At 49.5% G+C, this 16,475-nt stretch overlaps 1 protein-coding gene across 5 annotated transcripts in view; it reads left to right on the top strand.

Moving 5' to 3' along the window:
• The window catches only part of CABP1 (calcium binding protein 1), a 57,538-nt gene that overhangs the window by 23,981 nt on the left and 17,082 nt on the right, over positions 1-16,475 (top strand). The window contains exons 3-4 of one of the 5 annotated variants that reach the window (XM_045042245.1): positions 2,742-2,836; positions 10,871-11,028. Coding sequence is in view for 3 of the 5 variants with exons in the window: in XM_023241491.2 (XP_023097259.1) it covers positions 12,663-13,310 (648 nt within the window). In the remaining 2 variants the exon portion in view is untranslated. Of the gene's footprint in view, positions 1-2,729; positions 2,837-10,870; positions 11,029-12,595; positions 13,311-13,455; positions 13,835-16,475 lie in introns of those variants that run through there. The other 4 variants (XM_045042246.1, XM_023241491.2, XM_023241492.2 and 1 more) reach the window with 4 other exon arrangements.

Consider the following 16,475-nt stretch of genomic DNA (forward strand, 5'->3'; position numbering starts at 1 on the left):
TGACTGCATGAGTTCACTGAGATTTTCTTGGACTTGCTGGGTAAGCTTGGGCAGCTAACTTCACCTCTCTGGGCCTCGGTCTATTGGACTCAGTGGCCTCCCAGTTTGGGCAGTCCTAGGGCTCTATCCCTTCAGCCTGGCTCCTGAGGATTCTTTTCAGAATACTTGCTAAAAGGAGAGCTGCCCAAGGCCTGGCTTGATATTTTTCTCCCAGACTCGACTTTTCCGTGCAAAGTGTTCAAGCCTGGGAGCGGGTGCGTGCCAGCACTCTCGTATCTGTTAGGGGTTCTGAGCAGATGCCTTTGTGTGAATGAGCCTCAACATGTATTTGGGAACCTGGCTGAGATAGGACATTCCAGAAAAATGTCAGCACAGGTCCTAATCCTGTCTTCCTGCTTCTTTTTGGTTTCAATGGAGCAGAAAGTAGAAATTTCCAAGGGCATGGCAGACCCTTCTTGAGTCAACTGATAGAAACACCTGCTTCTCTGGAGATGCAAGGAAGAGGCTTGTTGACTGTGAATCCCTATACCTGTAACAGGCTGTTTCCACTTCCCCAGGACCAGCTGTGAGAAACCCACAGTAGAGCTTCCCACCTTCCAATGAGGGAAGCCCACAGAACTGCAAGCTTCAATGGGGATGCCAGGCCCATTTTTAGATCTCATCTGTTCTTAATGGGAGATGGGTCCAAACTCTCCCAGGTTTCTAGAATAATCTCTGGCAGGTCTTCCTCCCTCAGCTCCTCAGGTCTCGGCTCAAATGCCAACTGCTCATGAGGCCTTCCCTGACCATTCTACTTAAACCTGTGCCCATGCAATACATTCCTTATTCCCTTTCCCTGCTCAATTTTTTTTCATGACACTTGCCATTATGTAACCTCCTGTATATATTCTTGATGGGCTTTGGAATTTATTAGCATCTCCTATTATACACTATCTTTTAATGACATGATCTCTTCTGCTTTGGTACACCCCAGGCCTACCTAGTGCAGTACCTGGCATCTGGTAGGCATGACCAAATTTTTTTCTAGAAAAGTTAATTTTCAGGGCACCCAGGTGGCTCAGTCAGTTAAGCGCTGGACTCTTGACTTCGGCTCAGGTCACGATCCCCAGGTTTGTGAGTTAAAGCCCATGTCGGGCTCTGTGCTGACAGCTCGGAGTCTGCTTGGGAGTCTCTCTCTCTCTCTCTCTCTCTCTCTCTCTCTCTCTCTCTCTCTCCCTCTCTCCCTCTCTCCCTCTCTCCCTCTCTCCCTCTCTCCCTCCCTCTCTCTCTCCCTCTGCCCCTCCCTTGCTGTTGTGTGCACTCTCTCAACATAAATAAATAACCTTAAAAAAAGTTAATTTTCGTAAGTAATGGCCAGAGGGCAATACTGTCATCTTACAGATGATGAAACTGAGGCTCAGCGGTGACATGACTTGCCCAGAGTCACACAGCCAGGACATGAATCCCTGAGGTTCAACAGGGAAGGAGAGAGGGCATCCCTCCCTTTACTGTTGAAGGATGATCAAGGACATAAGAAGACTTGGTGTCTGGGAGACAGAAAATGGAGTTCAAATCCGAGGATCGTCATTAGACAAGTCCCTGGTTTTTGCCACACGAGCTTCAGTTTCTCCATCTGTAAAACGGACATATCAATCCCTACACTACACAAAGGCATTGGGAGTATTCAATGAGATATTTTAGCCCAGTGCCTGCTACTGGGCTATGCTCAATGCAACCCAACCCCACCTTGGCCTCCCAAGTGACCTCGCAAACCCCACTCCTAATTCTGCCAGCCCTCAAGCGGGCCAGGTTGAAATGCCCCAACATCTGGGCTAGGGAAGAGAGATCCCGTGAGGAACACTTCTCCGGCGCATGCGCAGCTTCTGCGTCACGTGGCTGATACAAGAGGGCAGTTGTGAGGCGGGAGGAAGGTCATGACCCTGTTGGGATACGTGGGGCCGTTTTGTTCTCACCTCAGCTAGAGGGTCCTGGAGCGACTGTAGGTCCGCTTGATGGGGAGAGAGAAAGCTAAGACCTTCTTGAACCTCAAAGGAGGTTCTTTTGGCCTTTCCGTTTTTGAGGGAGGATTTGGCAGGCGCCTGGGGCGAAGGCAACCCCCTCCTGGGGAAATGGTAGATCTGGCCCCCATGAGGCTGGGCAGCCCCGCTGGGCAACCCTTGCCCATTCGTTGCGACGGGGCACAAATGAGCGTTCAGCCCTTCTCTGGTGTTCGGCACTAGGGATGCAGTGACACAGGCCCAGCTGGGGGGACAGAATTCCCTGGGAAGTGTAAACTGAGCCGAAACCAGAGGGATGAGTATGAGTTAGCCTGGAAAAGAAGGGAGAAGAAGAGGTTGCAGACAGATGTGGCAACAGAGGTCAAAGGCCTTCAAGTGGGAAGAAGCCTGGCTGGTGGAGAGAACTGAGGCGGGAGCAGTGACAGTGTAAAGAATTTTGGACTTGATCCTAAGCAGTGGGAAGCCAGCGACGCTGAGGAGTAATATGATCTTTAGAGTCCTGCATTGAATGTTTTTGCTTTGCTTTCTTGTTAAAAAAAAAAAAATGGATTTTGAATTCATACCTGCCATTCTAATTTTTTTTTTTTTTAGAAGTAGCAAATAAGGGAACAATGGAATACGTATATACCTCCAGGATTAAATATGCTAACAGATGCAAACTGCCTGGCATTCTATATGTGGTCTATAAATGGTACTTCCCTTATCTTTCCTCTAAATTCTATTCCACAATTTTTCCTATTCCAGGAGCACGGAAGGAGACCAATCTTCCCTACAGACCAAAGATAAATTTCTTTTGAAGTACTCTGGATGGACAAAAAATCTGTTCAAAAGATCAAAGGGTGATTATTTTCCCAAGTTATTATTTGAAGAATACGCTCACCATGATCATACAACTATTTTTTGATTTATGGAAACACAATTGGTATTCAACTTTTTAGGAGTATGTTTAGCGTGTAAAACAGGAACAAATTGCGCGAAGTGAGAGCCCACGTCTGTGTTGTTTCTCACTTAAGATCAGCACCTTTCTGGCCACCTAGTAGGCTTTTGAATATCTGTGTGATTGATTTCAATACTGGAATATGTTTTCTGTTAAATCTCAAGGGCATCAGTTCTGCAGTTCTCCCTTTATAGTTGTTAACATGAATTTTGATGACACGAAAAAGCTTGTTCTCCGAATTATATTTAGCTCATACAAACTCTACTGCACAATTATGTTGTAAAGAGGAATTAGGTTTTATCTTTAAGTTGTTATTATAGCCTTGTGAGAAGGTGAACATTGAGAATAAGTACAAAGTAGTAGCATATCGTATTATTAATTTTGCTACTTTTTAAAAACACTGCGGTGCAGGGCCTAGAACAGGCTGACACATGTGGTACGTGTATCAGTCAGGGTCTGCATAAGAAACAGATGGCACACTCAAAATAGATAATTAGGGGAGGATTTAATAGAGACACTATATGCAAGGGTTGGTAAGGTGTAGGGAAACCATAAGGATAGTGCAGTATCCAAGAGGCTCGTAATAGCTGGGGTCTTTGTCATTTTTTTTAAAATTTGTTTACTTATTTTGACAGAGACAGAGATGGCACGCGTGGGGGAGGGCAGAGAGAGAGGGAGACAGAGAATCCCAAGCGGGCTCCGCACCGACACAGGGCTCAAACCCACGAGACCAAACCAAGAGATCATGACCTGAAGCCAATACCAAGAGTCGGACGCTTAACCCACTGAGCCACCCAGGTGCCCCAGTCTTTATCATCTCTAGGTCTGGAAGTTCAAAGGAGGGAGAAATGACAGAACCCAGGAAGAGAGGGCCACCTTGACAAGGAGCGGTGGTGAGCTATTATCAATAGCACAACCAACCCGTGGCGATCTGGCAGGGAGGGAACTGGGGGAATAAATACTTTGACCTCACCCTCCTTCTGCCCTCCACGCCTCTGCTGCTGCCTCCCATTGGCTGGAAGCTAAGAGGACTAAGGAGTGAGTTGATGTAGGATGGGTAGAAAAGTGGACCTGAAGGGGCAATTGGAAAATACCTGTTATAGAAGACTTCATTTCCTTGTTGAGCGAAGACTTGACGTTTAAATCTTTTAGTAAGACGTTTAAATATTTTAGTAAGAAAATGAGGGGCGCCTAGGTGACTCGGTCGGTTGAGCGTCCGACTTCGGCTCAGGCCATGATCTCGCGGTCCGTGAGTTCAAGCCCCGCGTCGGGCTCTGGGCTGATGGCTCGGAGCCTGGAGCCTGTTTCTGATTCTGTGTCTCCCTCTCTCTCTGCCCCTCCCCTGTTCATGCTCTGTCTCTCTCTGTCTCAAAAATAAACAAAACGTTAAAAAAAAAATTAAAAAAAAAAAAGAAAATGAAACCTTTGGGAATGGCACCTATGGCAGTAAGTTCAGGGTCATTCATTCATTCATTCATTCTTCTACTGACCATACTATAAAAAAGTATTGTGCTGGGCATTTTGAGAGAAGCCCAGCCATGGCAAAAGAATCCTAGACATGCAATGAATTTTCCTTCTCGATGCATGTATTTAAAAGAAATTATTATCAAAGTATAGTTGATATGCAATGTTATATTAGTTTTAGGTGCAACCACATAGTGATTCAACAATTCTATACATTACTCAGTGCTCTCCAAGATGAGTGGAGTTTTACCATCTGTCACCATACAATGTTACTGACGCGTGTATTTTTAAGAACACATCCCCACTCTATCAAAGCACCTGTCTAGAGCTCTGAATAGTAAACACGACCCCACCGGTCTCAAAATTAGGTACTGCTCCCCCAGAAGCAAGTGAGTTCAGTTCAGGCAAAGCTCAAAGGTTCTGAATCTTGTGGCTGGCCACTGGCAACAGTGAAATTCCTTGCCATGTTGGTACCTAGGAGGTAGCTGAATAGTCATTTTTCAGGCAAGCAGAGTGGGATTTATCAGTGCAACTCTGGAAATTAGACTTGCTCTTATGAATGGAGTCAATTGTGGTCTCACATGGTCTGAATCTGTGAAATCGTGTCCCTCTTTAATGAGGTCCTCTCAGAGGAGGAGGGAACGGGTCTCCTTTAGTGACATGACTCTGACAAGCAAATCAATTCGTTCCATTTGTTTCCTCTTTGAAAACAGCAATCCTCAAGCGTTACATAATCTAATCTTCATGCCTCGCTGGTTTGTTCTGTCCTCCTGAGGAATTGGCAGATGGTGCCAATGCGGAGACCCGCGCACACGCCTCGCAAGCCTCATGGTAACGGGAGAGATGCTCACAGTGTCTGTCTCTTTGCTGTGGGGTCCCTTGCTGGCATTTGTTTCCCTGGATCGGTTTGCTCTTTAGCATTCCTCAGGCACCACTGGCTTCTTGCCTTGGGCTCTCATTCCAAGATTAATTGGAAATGCTGAAAGCAGATAAAAAGAGAACAGAAAGTGAAGTTGAAAGGGCAGAGAATTTGCCAGATCTTTTCTAAAAGCCCTTCTCCATTAAAGGCTGAGCGTCTTTGGGGTTTTAGCTCCAGACCTTCCTCATCCAGCCTGGTCCCGGTATACATCTTTGTTGCTGGGTTACACATAGCCCGGGGACAGGACGGGGCTGTGTCAGTTCTGGGGGAGCAGAGCTCTGCTTCATAAGGTGTCTCAATTTCTCTCTCTCCCAGTGACTCATTTACCAGCAGGAATGATTGTTCTCCAGATAGGGCAGTTGCCTAGAACCCACCTTTAGGTCAGTGATGTCAGCCTCACTAAAGGAAAATTATCTCAGAACTCTGTAAGGCGAGGGGCCTCCCGTCAAGGTCCTGCCGGCCAGAACCGCGATGTTTAGATGTCCGGGCAAAGATGTTGCCTGTACATCTCATCTGCAAACTGGGAAACGGCAGCTTCCGAGAAGGCAGGCGGCTTCTCAGACATCCTGCGGTGGGGATGGTTCTGCTGAAGCTCAGGACCAGAAATCAGCTGATGGGTGCTGGTGGTGCCTTTCAATTGTTAAAATACCGAAATACTTCCACATGAGTTGGTAAATAGTTCCATCTGTGAGCTCCCAGTGCCTCCCATCCCTCTGCTCATACTTAAGTCTGTTGAGAGGGTCTTAGTTCAGGTAATTTTATGAGTAGCCCGGCCACTCCCCGCAGCAAGGTGAGCTTTCTTTGCTGAACCCACATTGTTTCCAACCTTGCGGTCCGGGGAGGTCTGCTCGGTGTGGGACCGGGCACAATTCCAAGTGCCACAGATGTAACCGCCCTGTTCACAGACTGCACTGTTGGCTGACTCTGATTTTGGATGAAACCTCCAGGCAATTAAAACATAGAACCCTCCTGCCTGTGGCAAAAACATGCCGGGTCCTTAAAGGTCACATGTACTTTTGTGCTGGCTGGTCACTCAGGACCCAGGTTCTATATACGAACAACAGAAATGATCTGTCTGAAAGGGAAAACCAAACCATGCAGAATCATCTTTCAATTCCATTTCCACCCCCTCCGCTGAGTCCAAGCACAGGAGACTCATCTCTATGAAAACAGCAATGCTTTGCTTCTTTTGATTTGTTACTCCTTCACTAAGTATTAGGTGAACACCTGTAATGTGGCAGTTCCTGTGCTAAGTGCTGGATATCCCGGAGTGACGAAATCAGGCCTGTCTCTGCTTTCATGGAACATACAGTCTAGTGGGAGAGACAGATAATAAAGGAGGCCATGTGGCTGGAGTGTTGTTAGGTCACCCGAACACGGGTTGCATTTCAGCTAATGGAAACTGCATGGATGTAATGGTAACTTCCAGTGTGTTGTATACTGATGGTATATATCTCCACCAATTGAGTATAGGGGTGTGTGGTACTGTATTAAAGGAGTAAGGCATTGAGGGTGGGAGTGCGGAGTGATCACTCCTGCATCCAATCAAGATCTCAGAGAGGCTAAGAACTGCTCTGGATTAAGGAAGGAAAGTGAGGGGCGCCTGGGTGGCTCAGTCGGTTGAGCGTCCGACTTCAGCTCAGGTCATGATCCAATGGTCTGTGGGTTCGAGCCCCGCGTCAGGCTCTGTGCTGACAGCTCAGAGGCTGGAGCCTGTTTCACATTCTGTGTCTCCCTCTCCAACTCGTGCTTGCTCTCTCTCTCTCTCTCTCTCTCTCTCTCTCTCAAACATTAAAAAAAAAAAAGAAGGAAAGCGAGGAGCATTCTGAATGAGACTGATGGTGATGATATGTTCTAACATTTGGAGATCCGATATGCTGTTCTTAGAAGAAGATGGTAACCAGTTGTGGAATGAATTAAGTCACAGCACAGGGAATACAGTACAGTGGTACTGTAATGACATTGTCTGGTGACAGATGGCAGCTACACTGGTGATGAGCCCCGCATAACGTATAGAGTTGTCAAATCCCTACGTCGTACACCTGAAACTACTGTAACATAGGGTGTAACTGTACTTCAATAATAATAACAAAAAAGATGGTAACTCCTCACCAGTCATCCATAGGGGACCGAATTTCCCTGCTCTATACTTTCTCTCTCCTTCGCCCTTGAAACCAGGAAACAAATACAGAACTTGCTAGTAGGATGAGTGGTACCAACTGCCCCCACAAAACCGTGGCGAGCAAATGGCCTACATAGGAATCAGCTCGTGACAACCTTGGCCTCACGTCAGAGGCTCTTACTGACTGAGTTTAGCTGCTATTATTTTGAAAAATCAGAACTCACATCCCTAAGACAGTCCAGTAGTTGGCTCTATTTGTCGGTATTATTTTTGCTCTGCCTGTCTTGCTTGTCCGATTTATCTTTTTATTGAGTTACAATGTGTCCACGGAGCAGTTTTCCATGCACAGTGCGGTTTTGGCACATGCATATATGCCTGTAACCCACATCTCTTTTCATTTTATTTTAAAAATCTTGGAATCCTCTTAAGTGATGAACATTTGGGTCCAAAGGCAGATTTCCACAAAGGAATCCCCTATTCAGTCCACTGACTGCCCCTTCCCCACCAAAAAAAAAAAAAAAAAACAAAACCCAAAAACCAAAATCTCATCCAATCCTTTCCTGAGTTCTCCAATCACCACAGAGGACTTAAAGCCATAAGAACATTTTGTAATCCCAGCTTTCTGAAACCTAACAGAGAGATTTTGTCATCTGAAAACAAGGGAGAGATTAAGTGCGGATTCTGATTCTGAAAACAGCAGAAAGGAGTGAGCTAGACGGGAAACGTCATGGAGAATTAATTTAAGCACCACTGTGCAAAGGCTCCACAGCCTTTTTCTAGACTCTAAATATGACACACCGTCCTGGTCAGGAAAGTACAGTTTTTTTAGAGGAGTTTGCTACAGGGACATGACGGTATCAGAGTGACAGGTGTTAAATGAGAGACCCAGGTACATTTTTAAGAATTTTGCCCTGGGGCGCCTGGGTGGCTCAGTTGGTTAAGTGACCGACTTGAGCTCAGGTCATGATCTCACAGTTCGTGAGTTCGGGCCCCACATTGGGCTCTGTGCTGACAGCTCAGAGCCTAGAGACTGCTTCAGATTCTGTGTCTCCCTCTCTCTCTGCCCCTCCCTCCTCGTGCTCTCTCAGAAATAAATAAACGTTCAAAAACTAAAAAAAGAAAAGAATATTGCCTTTCACCCTGCCTGACTCCTTCTGAATGGATTCTCTTAGAAATTAAGACATACAGACAGCTACACACACTTTTCTCTCTAGACTGGTGCCGTGGTCTCGGACGTATTATCTCTATTTAACTGCACTCGTATGCTAGGATGTTTTTCCAGTGCTCCAAAGCGGCTATCCTTTTGCAGAACTTTGGCCAAGGGTTATAGAGTCAAATAATATTACAACATGTAATTATTTAATAATTACAATCTGTAAAACATTTAAGGGCAAGGGAGAAATTTTATGTGGAGATGCTCTTAAAGCTATAAAGGGTATATATGTATATATATAATCCATATGGATTATTTAAAAATTATTTCTACATGGCAGGATCCTTTGCAGTAACTATATCCCCATTATATCTCACAATCAGAAAGGCAAGCCATTCTCATTTTCCACATGCAGAACTTTCCTGTCTTTATGATGGTACTTCTGAAATATTTCCTGAATCTGACCCAGCCTCTACATTTAGTCCTCTTTTATTTTTGTGTTTATTTGAGAGAGAGACAGAGTGTGAGCAGGGAATGGCAGAGGGAAAGAGAGAGAGAGAGAGAGAGAGAGAGAGAGAGAGAGAGAGAGACAGACAGAACCCAAAGCAGGCTCCAGGCTCTGAGCTGTCAGTACAGAGCCCGATGTGGGGCTCGAACTCACAAACTGTGAGATCATGACCTGAGCTGAAGTTGGATGCTCAACCGACTGAGCCACCCAGGCGCCCCGCTACATTTAGTTCTTATTACCTCCCCACCAGACCTAAAATCCATAAAGAAAGGCAGGATGGTCATTTGTTTACTGCTCTCTTCCTGATGCATAGTGTACATGGTGGGCACTTGCTCATTTTTGTGAAATGAATGAACCGCATTTCCTAAGGTCCTTCCAGTCTACACCATAATGCATCAGAACACAGTTCTGCCTGTGTCTGGTACCTACTTGCAAAGCCTTCCAGGCCTCTCTACTGTTGATAGAATAAAGGACTTGCTCCTGAATGATGTCACATTCAAATTCCTTCCCAGTCTTGTTCCAACCACTTTTCTGGGCTATCTTCCTCGTCCCCCACCCTCCCCCCCACCCGCCGAATGATTCCAAAACACACCGTGCAGCCTCATGCTCCCAAGGCTTCACGTAAGCTGTTCCCCCTGCCTGCAATGACCTTCCTTTTACATCTGGTGGAATTTCACTTCTCCAAACACGGCTCAAATGTCACCTTCTCCAACGCCTTCCCCAACCCCCCTGAAGGTGCTGCTCAACCCAGCCTGTCTTTCCCTTATTGCCTGTTTCCCATTACATTATAGTGGCTTTCATTCTCTCTTGATTTTCCTGTGAATTCCTTGAGAGCAGGGACTGAATCTTACTGTCATTCTTTAAATATCTCCCAAATCTGACCGCTGCTCACCCCTTGCCCCCAATCACTCTAGCTAAACTGCCACCTTCTCCCACCTGTTCCGCGTGACAGCACCTGACTGGATCCATGTTGCCAGACTGCCGTCCAACAGGGGACCTGCCACGAAGCAGCCAATGATCCTCTATAACAATGTAAACAACCACATGCCACTCCTCTACCACAAGCCTGCAGGCCTGCTGGCTTCCCTTCACACTTAGAAAAAACCCAAAGTCCTTGGCTGTCTGGCCCTTTCTCTCTAATTTCACCTGTACCACCCTCCCCCTTGTTCACTCCAGCTCCATTTGCCTCTTTGCTTCTTCTCGAACATGCCAAGCTGTTCTCTCCCTGGGACTTTTGAATCATCTCCCCTCTGCCAGGAAAGCTCTTCCCCTGGGTATGTACGTGGCTTGCTCCCTTACTTCCTTGTGGTCCCTGCTCAAATGTCCCCACCTCAGAGAGGTCCCCCGTAATCACTGTCCAAGAGAACCTCCTCCATTAAGCCCTCCTCTCCTACCTGCTTTATTTCTTTTCACAGCACTAAATGCCACCAGTGTGTCACCATCAACTTCCCATGCATTTCTATGGTTCACTTGTCACTGAGGATAGAGACTGTTTTGTTTAGCACCATGTCTCTGATACCTAGAACAGTGCCCGGCAAATAACAGGCACTCAAGTGTTTGTTGACTACGTGGATGAATCTTGGTATATCAGGTGCCTAGCACAGTGCCCGGTTCTAGAAATCTTTAAGTGAACGAACAAATCAGCAAATTTTACAAATGAAATGGAACCTTGGCATATATCCAGGATTCCCCAGGATCTGAGTGCAAGTGTTTTATCCACTGGCTCCATGAACATAATCTTAATTGCTTTTATTTACTCTAATATCATAGGTGATGCAACCAGGTCCCTTACTTTTCCAGAAATCGGTTGTGGACAGAGGTGTTGGCCAGCAAATTCGGGAATTTCGGAAAGATGACCAAGAGCGGCACAGCAGGGATTCCAAATACCCTTCGTTGCCTCTCATCAGCAACTAAGGGACCCTGATAAGGTATTTTATCTCCTGTGATTTATGCAGAGTGTGCACTTGCTGTTAATCCTGCTGAACACCGATTATTCTGAGGGCTGGAACAGGTGAGGCATTGATTGGTCCCAAACTGTGAGAGGGTGGGCCCTTTATGCCCTTCATATCTGAGTGGATGATGCAGTGAGGCTCCTGGGCTGCTGGACCCCAGCTCGCCTCAGTATTTGTGCTTTAGGAGCCCAAGTGGCTTTGATATGCCAATTCAGTCCCTCATAGGTGAGCTGGGGAACAATTTGCCACACTTTCCTTGTTCACTTTGGCCTCTGGCTGTTGCTTTTTCCTGCCCATTCTGTTTGTTTTTTTTCTTAATTCCTTGCATATGGGTATGTCAAAGAAGCAGGCAGTGCAGAGTAGGGTGAACCCTTGGCATGAGTGAAGTGTAACATATTCGTAGTCTGTCCATCTATCCTTCTCTTGAGGCTGAGCAGTGATCAGATGAGCCCAATTCTCATGCATGGATGGCATCAGGGCCAGAGACCAGAACAGGGAGATCCTGGGAGGTTCCCATCCCACCCCCTTCCCTTCAAATCTCAAGTATCCCATTACTAAACAAGAGTGGGAGATGGGGCTTCATAAGGTGTAGAGGGAAGGGAACTAGGTTAACTGCACGTGGGCCCTATTCTAAGCCCTCGGCCAGGCCTTTTATGTGTATGGCATCATTGGATGTTACCGAGGAGTTGGTTATGATCATTTACCTGCATTTTAGAGAAGAGAGAGGGGGAAAAAAAAAAAAAACCAAAAAAAAAAAAAACCAACAAGGTCCAAGAGGTTGATGACACTTGTCCAAGTTACCCAGATGGTAAGTGGCAGAGCTGGGATCTGAGATTCAAACCAGGCCTTTGTGACTCCCTGGCTGCCCACCAAGAGCGGGAATTTGTCTAACATCTGGAAAGACACGAAGGCAAGGGGGAGGGGGGCAACAGCTGGAGGGGTAGCAAATGGCTCCTACCTGAGATTTCATCATCACCAGGCCCTGCAAAGTCCAGGTTACACTGATGCCACCTGGCTTCTCTTCTGCTTTGACAACTGAAAACTCTCTGGCTGATTTACCAGGGTCATCCTGGTCACACTCCGTGGTACTGGAGGGGATGAAGCGCCCCATAGACGCTCCTTCCAGCGGTGTCCTTCCACGCCATTCTGGCTCCGGTGTCTGTTTACACAGTGCTGTCCTGGAGTGCCTTCACCCTTCTTGGGTCTCCGGTTCATGGCACCTCTCTCTCCTCGTTTCCAAAGTTGTACCCCCTGGGGAGTGCACCCCGCCTGCATTTCTGGAAGTTCCAGCGGTTCCGGGTCACTGTGGGAGCCTCCGGGCGCGTTAAGAGGCACTGCCGCCTACCAAGGTCTGGGCATCTTTGGGGCCATTCGCCGAACCCCTTCCCTAGCGCTCCCGGCGCCGCGCCGCAGTGCCCCCTCCGCCGCCAGAGGCCGCCCGGAAGCGGGGCTTCACGAGCGCGGGGCGGGGAAAGGGGCGGGGCGCGGCGGTACCTGGGCCGCCGAGGAGCCGGGGGTGGGCTCTCCGGGGACAGCCGGCAGCCCCCCCAGATCCGCACCGCCAGCCGCCGGGAAGCTCGGGGCTCCGGGCGTAGAGGCTGCGCTGTCACATGGGCGGCGGCGACGGGGCCGCATTTAAGCGGCCGGGGGACGGCGCCCGCCTCCAGCGCGTCCTCGGGCTTGGCTCCCGCCGGGCGCCCCGCTCTCTGCCCGCCGGGGGCCCCGCGCCGCGCCGCACCGCGCCGCCCCCGCCGGGCCATGCGAGCGCGGGCCCCGCCGCGATGAGCTCGCACATCGCCAAAAGCGAGTCCAAGACATCGCTGCTGAAGGCGGCGGCGGCCAGCGGGGGCAGCCGGGTTCCCCGCCACGGCCCTGCCCGGGAGCCAGGGCTGCCCGGCCGCCGGCTGCCCGGCACCGGCCCGGGCACGCCGCCGCCGTCCGGGGACCCCAGTTCGCGGAGGCCCCTGTGCCGGCCGGCGCCGCGAGAGGAGGGCTCGCGGGGGAGCAGGCGCGGGCTCCCCCAGGCGCACTGCAGGCCCCGGGAGGCGCTGCCGACCGCGGCGTCCCGACCTTCGCCGCCGTCGCCGCTGCCGCCGGCCCGCGGGCGGGATGGGGAGGAACGGGGGCTGTCCCCGGCGCTCGGCCTCCGGGGCTCGCTGCGAGCCCCGGGTCGCGGGGACTCAGCTCCAGCCGCCGCGTCCGAGGCAGACCCGTTCCTCCACCAGCTGCGCCCCATGCTCAGCTCCGCCTTCGGCCAGGTAAGGGCCGCGCCTCCCGTCCGCGCTCCCGGGAAAGGCGCTCGGGACCCTGCCGCGGCTGCGCGCGCCCACAGCCCTCCTCCCGCTGCCCGCGGCCCCCCAGTCACGCTCCCCGTAGTCCTTCCGCAGCCCTGCGCCCTGGCCGGCACTCCGCCTCCCCCGTGCCTGATTCAGCACCCTGTGCGCTGTCCACGCTCCGGGCCTCTTCTGGGCGAGGCACCAGCGCCTCGCCGCCCTCCACCTGCCAGAATAGGCCAGTCCTGGAAGGGAACGACAGCCGCAAACCGTCTGGAGATTTTTGCAGGGGTCCGGAGGGGCGCTCCGAGCAGGTGGCGCCAACTCCGGTCTCCAGCCAAGACTGCCAGTGAGCCACCCAAGGGAGCAAAGGGTTTGGAGTCTGGGAGTCAAGAATAGCTACCGCGGGGGCACACAGCCTTGCTTGGGGATGGAAGACACTAGTCATGAGCTGTCGTGGCCCCAGAGACCTGGGAAAAGTTTGGAGAGCTAGATGGAGACTGAAAAATGTGAGAAAAGAGAAGGGTCTGGGTGGGCATAGAGGGGCTACACAGAGCTATGGCTCACATCGGAACTTTGGGGAGATTTAAGAAGTTGTCACTCCAGGGATGTCACTAGGATGGCGGGTGGGCAGCTGTCAAGTTGTAGAACGTGGAATAACACCCTGGCCTGAGTTGATGTGCATTCTAGGGTCAGGAAGGTCACTAGGGGGTCACCAGTGGCTACTCTGGTTTCCTCAAGGCCTTTCTGTCAAGGGTCATTGGCAGCTGAGCATCCGTTCCCTAATCTAGGTCTACAGTTTGGGATGTGCTGCTGGGGAGAGAGGTTCTCAGAAGGGAACTGTGAACTCCTGCGCAAAGCCAGGGTTTCCTCTAGTGCTGAGTCCATAATTAATTCAAACTCATTGGCACAGCGTTGAGGCAGTTCTGCGGCAGCCGAGGAGGGGTGTAATGCAGAGGTCTGATGGGAGAGTTTGCGTGGTGTCTGGAGGAAGAGGGGCCCTGAGTGTTTCTGTGCTAGGATGTAGTGTAGAGAAGCCGTTTCAAGCTCCTGGCTTGCCATGCTGGATCCGAATTCCACGGAGGCCGTGTGTGTTCTGCTTCAGATCTGCACATTCCTTTTCAAAACACTACTCCGTGGTGGCTGATGCCGGCGGAGGTCTGACATGAAGGCAGCTGCACGTGGATTCGGGTTGCGCGGGGCTGCTGTGTGGTGTGATAGGGCAGCAGTGTGTGGCTTTGTTCCTGTGGGGAGCCCTCGTTAGCCGAGTTAGCTGGAAGCAGTTCTCCAGAGTAGAGATTTGGATGCAGGGCTTTGAGAGTTAGTGCAGCGACATGTTGAGGTGGAGTGGGTCTGGGCTGTGGAGTCAGTGACATCTATTCAAACATTTATCCGATATTTGGGGACATCTACTTTGCCCCAGCGTTTGCTGGGACCAGGGAGCCAACAGCGGACAAGATAGCTGCGGTGCTGGCTGTTTGGGAGCTCACCATCTAGCAGTGTGGAGGGGTAGGTCACGGGCCCGGAAGCACACATTTTCTGGCTGTTTTGCTAGCACTGTGCCTTCGTTCCTAGAAAAAGAGTCTTTTCTTTTTCCAGTCTCCCAGAATTTGCCTTCATGGGCCCTTTGGGAGCTCAGAGCATTTCAGCCGCCTGCTTTCCATCCTCCTTCTACGTTCTTAGTCATTAATAGTCTCCAGCCCAGTGTTCTGAAATGTCACCGGGGTCACCTGAGTCAGGAAGGGCTGGAAGGTCCCATCAAATATTTACGACCTCCATGTGGGAGCTCTTGCCTCTGGAGCTGCAGACTTTTTCTCTAAAGCTCAGCACATTCAGTGTGGGCTTCCTGCTGACAGCTCTCAGACATCTGCTTGAACAACAACAGCAATAACAACGGAACCCAACCTGGGACTTTTGTGTCAGGGTCTCCAGTCTTCTTTACTTCTCTTTGCTTTGGGATTTCTGTCCTTAGAGACAGGGCCAGGACCAAGAGAAGGGAAATGGGATTCTGAATACAAAAACATTCTGATAGAATCTGTTTAGGGCAAAACATAGGCCTGGGGAGGTCTATTTCTCACGTCTCCCAAGTTCTGTTATTGTTTTTAACCTTAAGCAAATTGTGTAACCTCGTTAAAGCCTCTGTGTCTTTACCTGCAAAACTGGGGAAATCATAGTACTTCACTGGATTTCGGGGGAGTTAAATGGAACATGGAGATAGATGTGTACCGATCTTGGCCGAGTGCATGGTTCAGAGCAAGGGCACTATCGATATTAGTTATTATTGCTATTGTTGATTAACTGCTAAGTGCTGTCCCGGACCTTCTTCTTTCCATTTGCAATAGAGTCAGGGAGAGCCAGGGCTCAAAGTGACACTGAAAGGACCAAGCTAGACTCCTACGTTAGGGGGAACAGGAATCAGGATGCTTTCAGTGACCTCCTAGAGCTGCCTGACTGCCTGCAAGGAGATGATGTGGTTTTGAGGTGGAGCCAGGGAATGGTGGTGTGGGAGACAGAAGAGTTGCAAATTCCAGTCCCAAGTCGGTCACTTCCCATTGCTGTGACCTTGGGTCTGTTGTTCTCTCCCTCTGGTCTGGGTTTCTTCCTCCAGAAATGAGACTGACAAAAACTACCTTGCAGAGCTATTAATGAGGGTCACACAAGATTAAGGATGTCAAAATGCCTGGCTTGAGTAGGTGCTGGGAAAAAAGGGCAGCCTTCATTAATGTTATTGTTAATAGAGTAACTATCTGAATGTGGGCCTGTGTAAGATACTTTGAAAGCTGTCTCTGAGCAGGGCAAGAAAGGCCATTAAATGAGCTGAATGACAAGAGACCTTCCCAAGTACCCTCTTTGTGGCCAGCTGAGGACATGCTACCCAGCTGCCTAGAGAGATGCGGCATGAGACATTAACTCAGAATAGGCATGATTTGGGGCAACTCTTGGCATTGGGTTTTGTAAAACTATTTTAAGAACGTTTTTTTTTTTTTTTTGTTTTGTTTTGTTTTGGTTTGGTTTTTTTTTCTGCTCCTTAGTCTAAGCTGAGGAAGAAACACCCCTTGTAGAGGAGGCAACTGTGTATAAAACCCCCAGCTCTGTTCCATCTTTTCCCTTTTTCTACCCATAGAGACATCTCTTCTGATTTGACTAGAT

Source organism: Felis catus, chromosome D3 (genome assembly GCF_018350175.1).
Source record: "Felis catus isolate Fca126 chromosome D3, F.catus_Fca126_mat1.0, whole genome shotgun sequence".
Lineage (NCBI taxonomy): Eukaryota > Metazoa > Chordata > Mammalia > Carnivora > Felidae > Felis > Felis catus.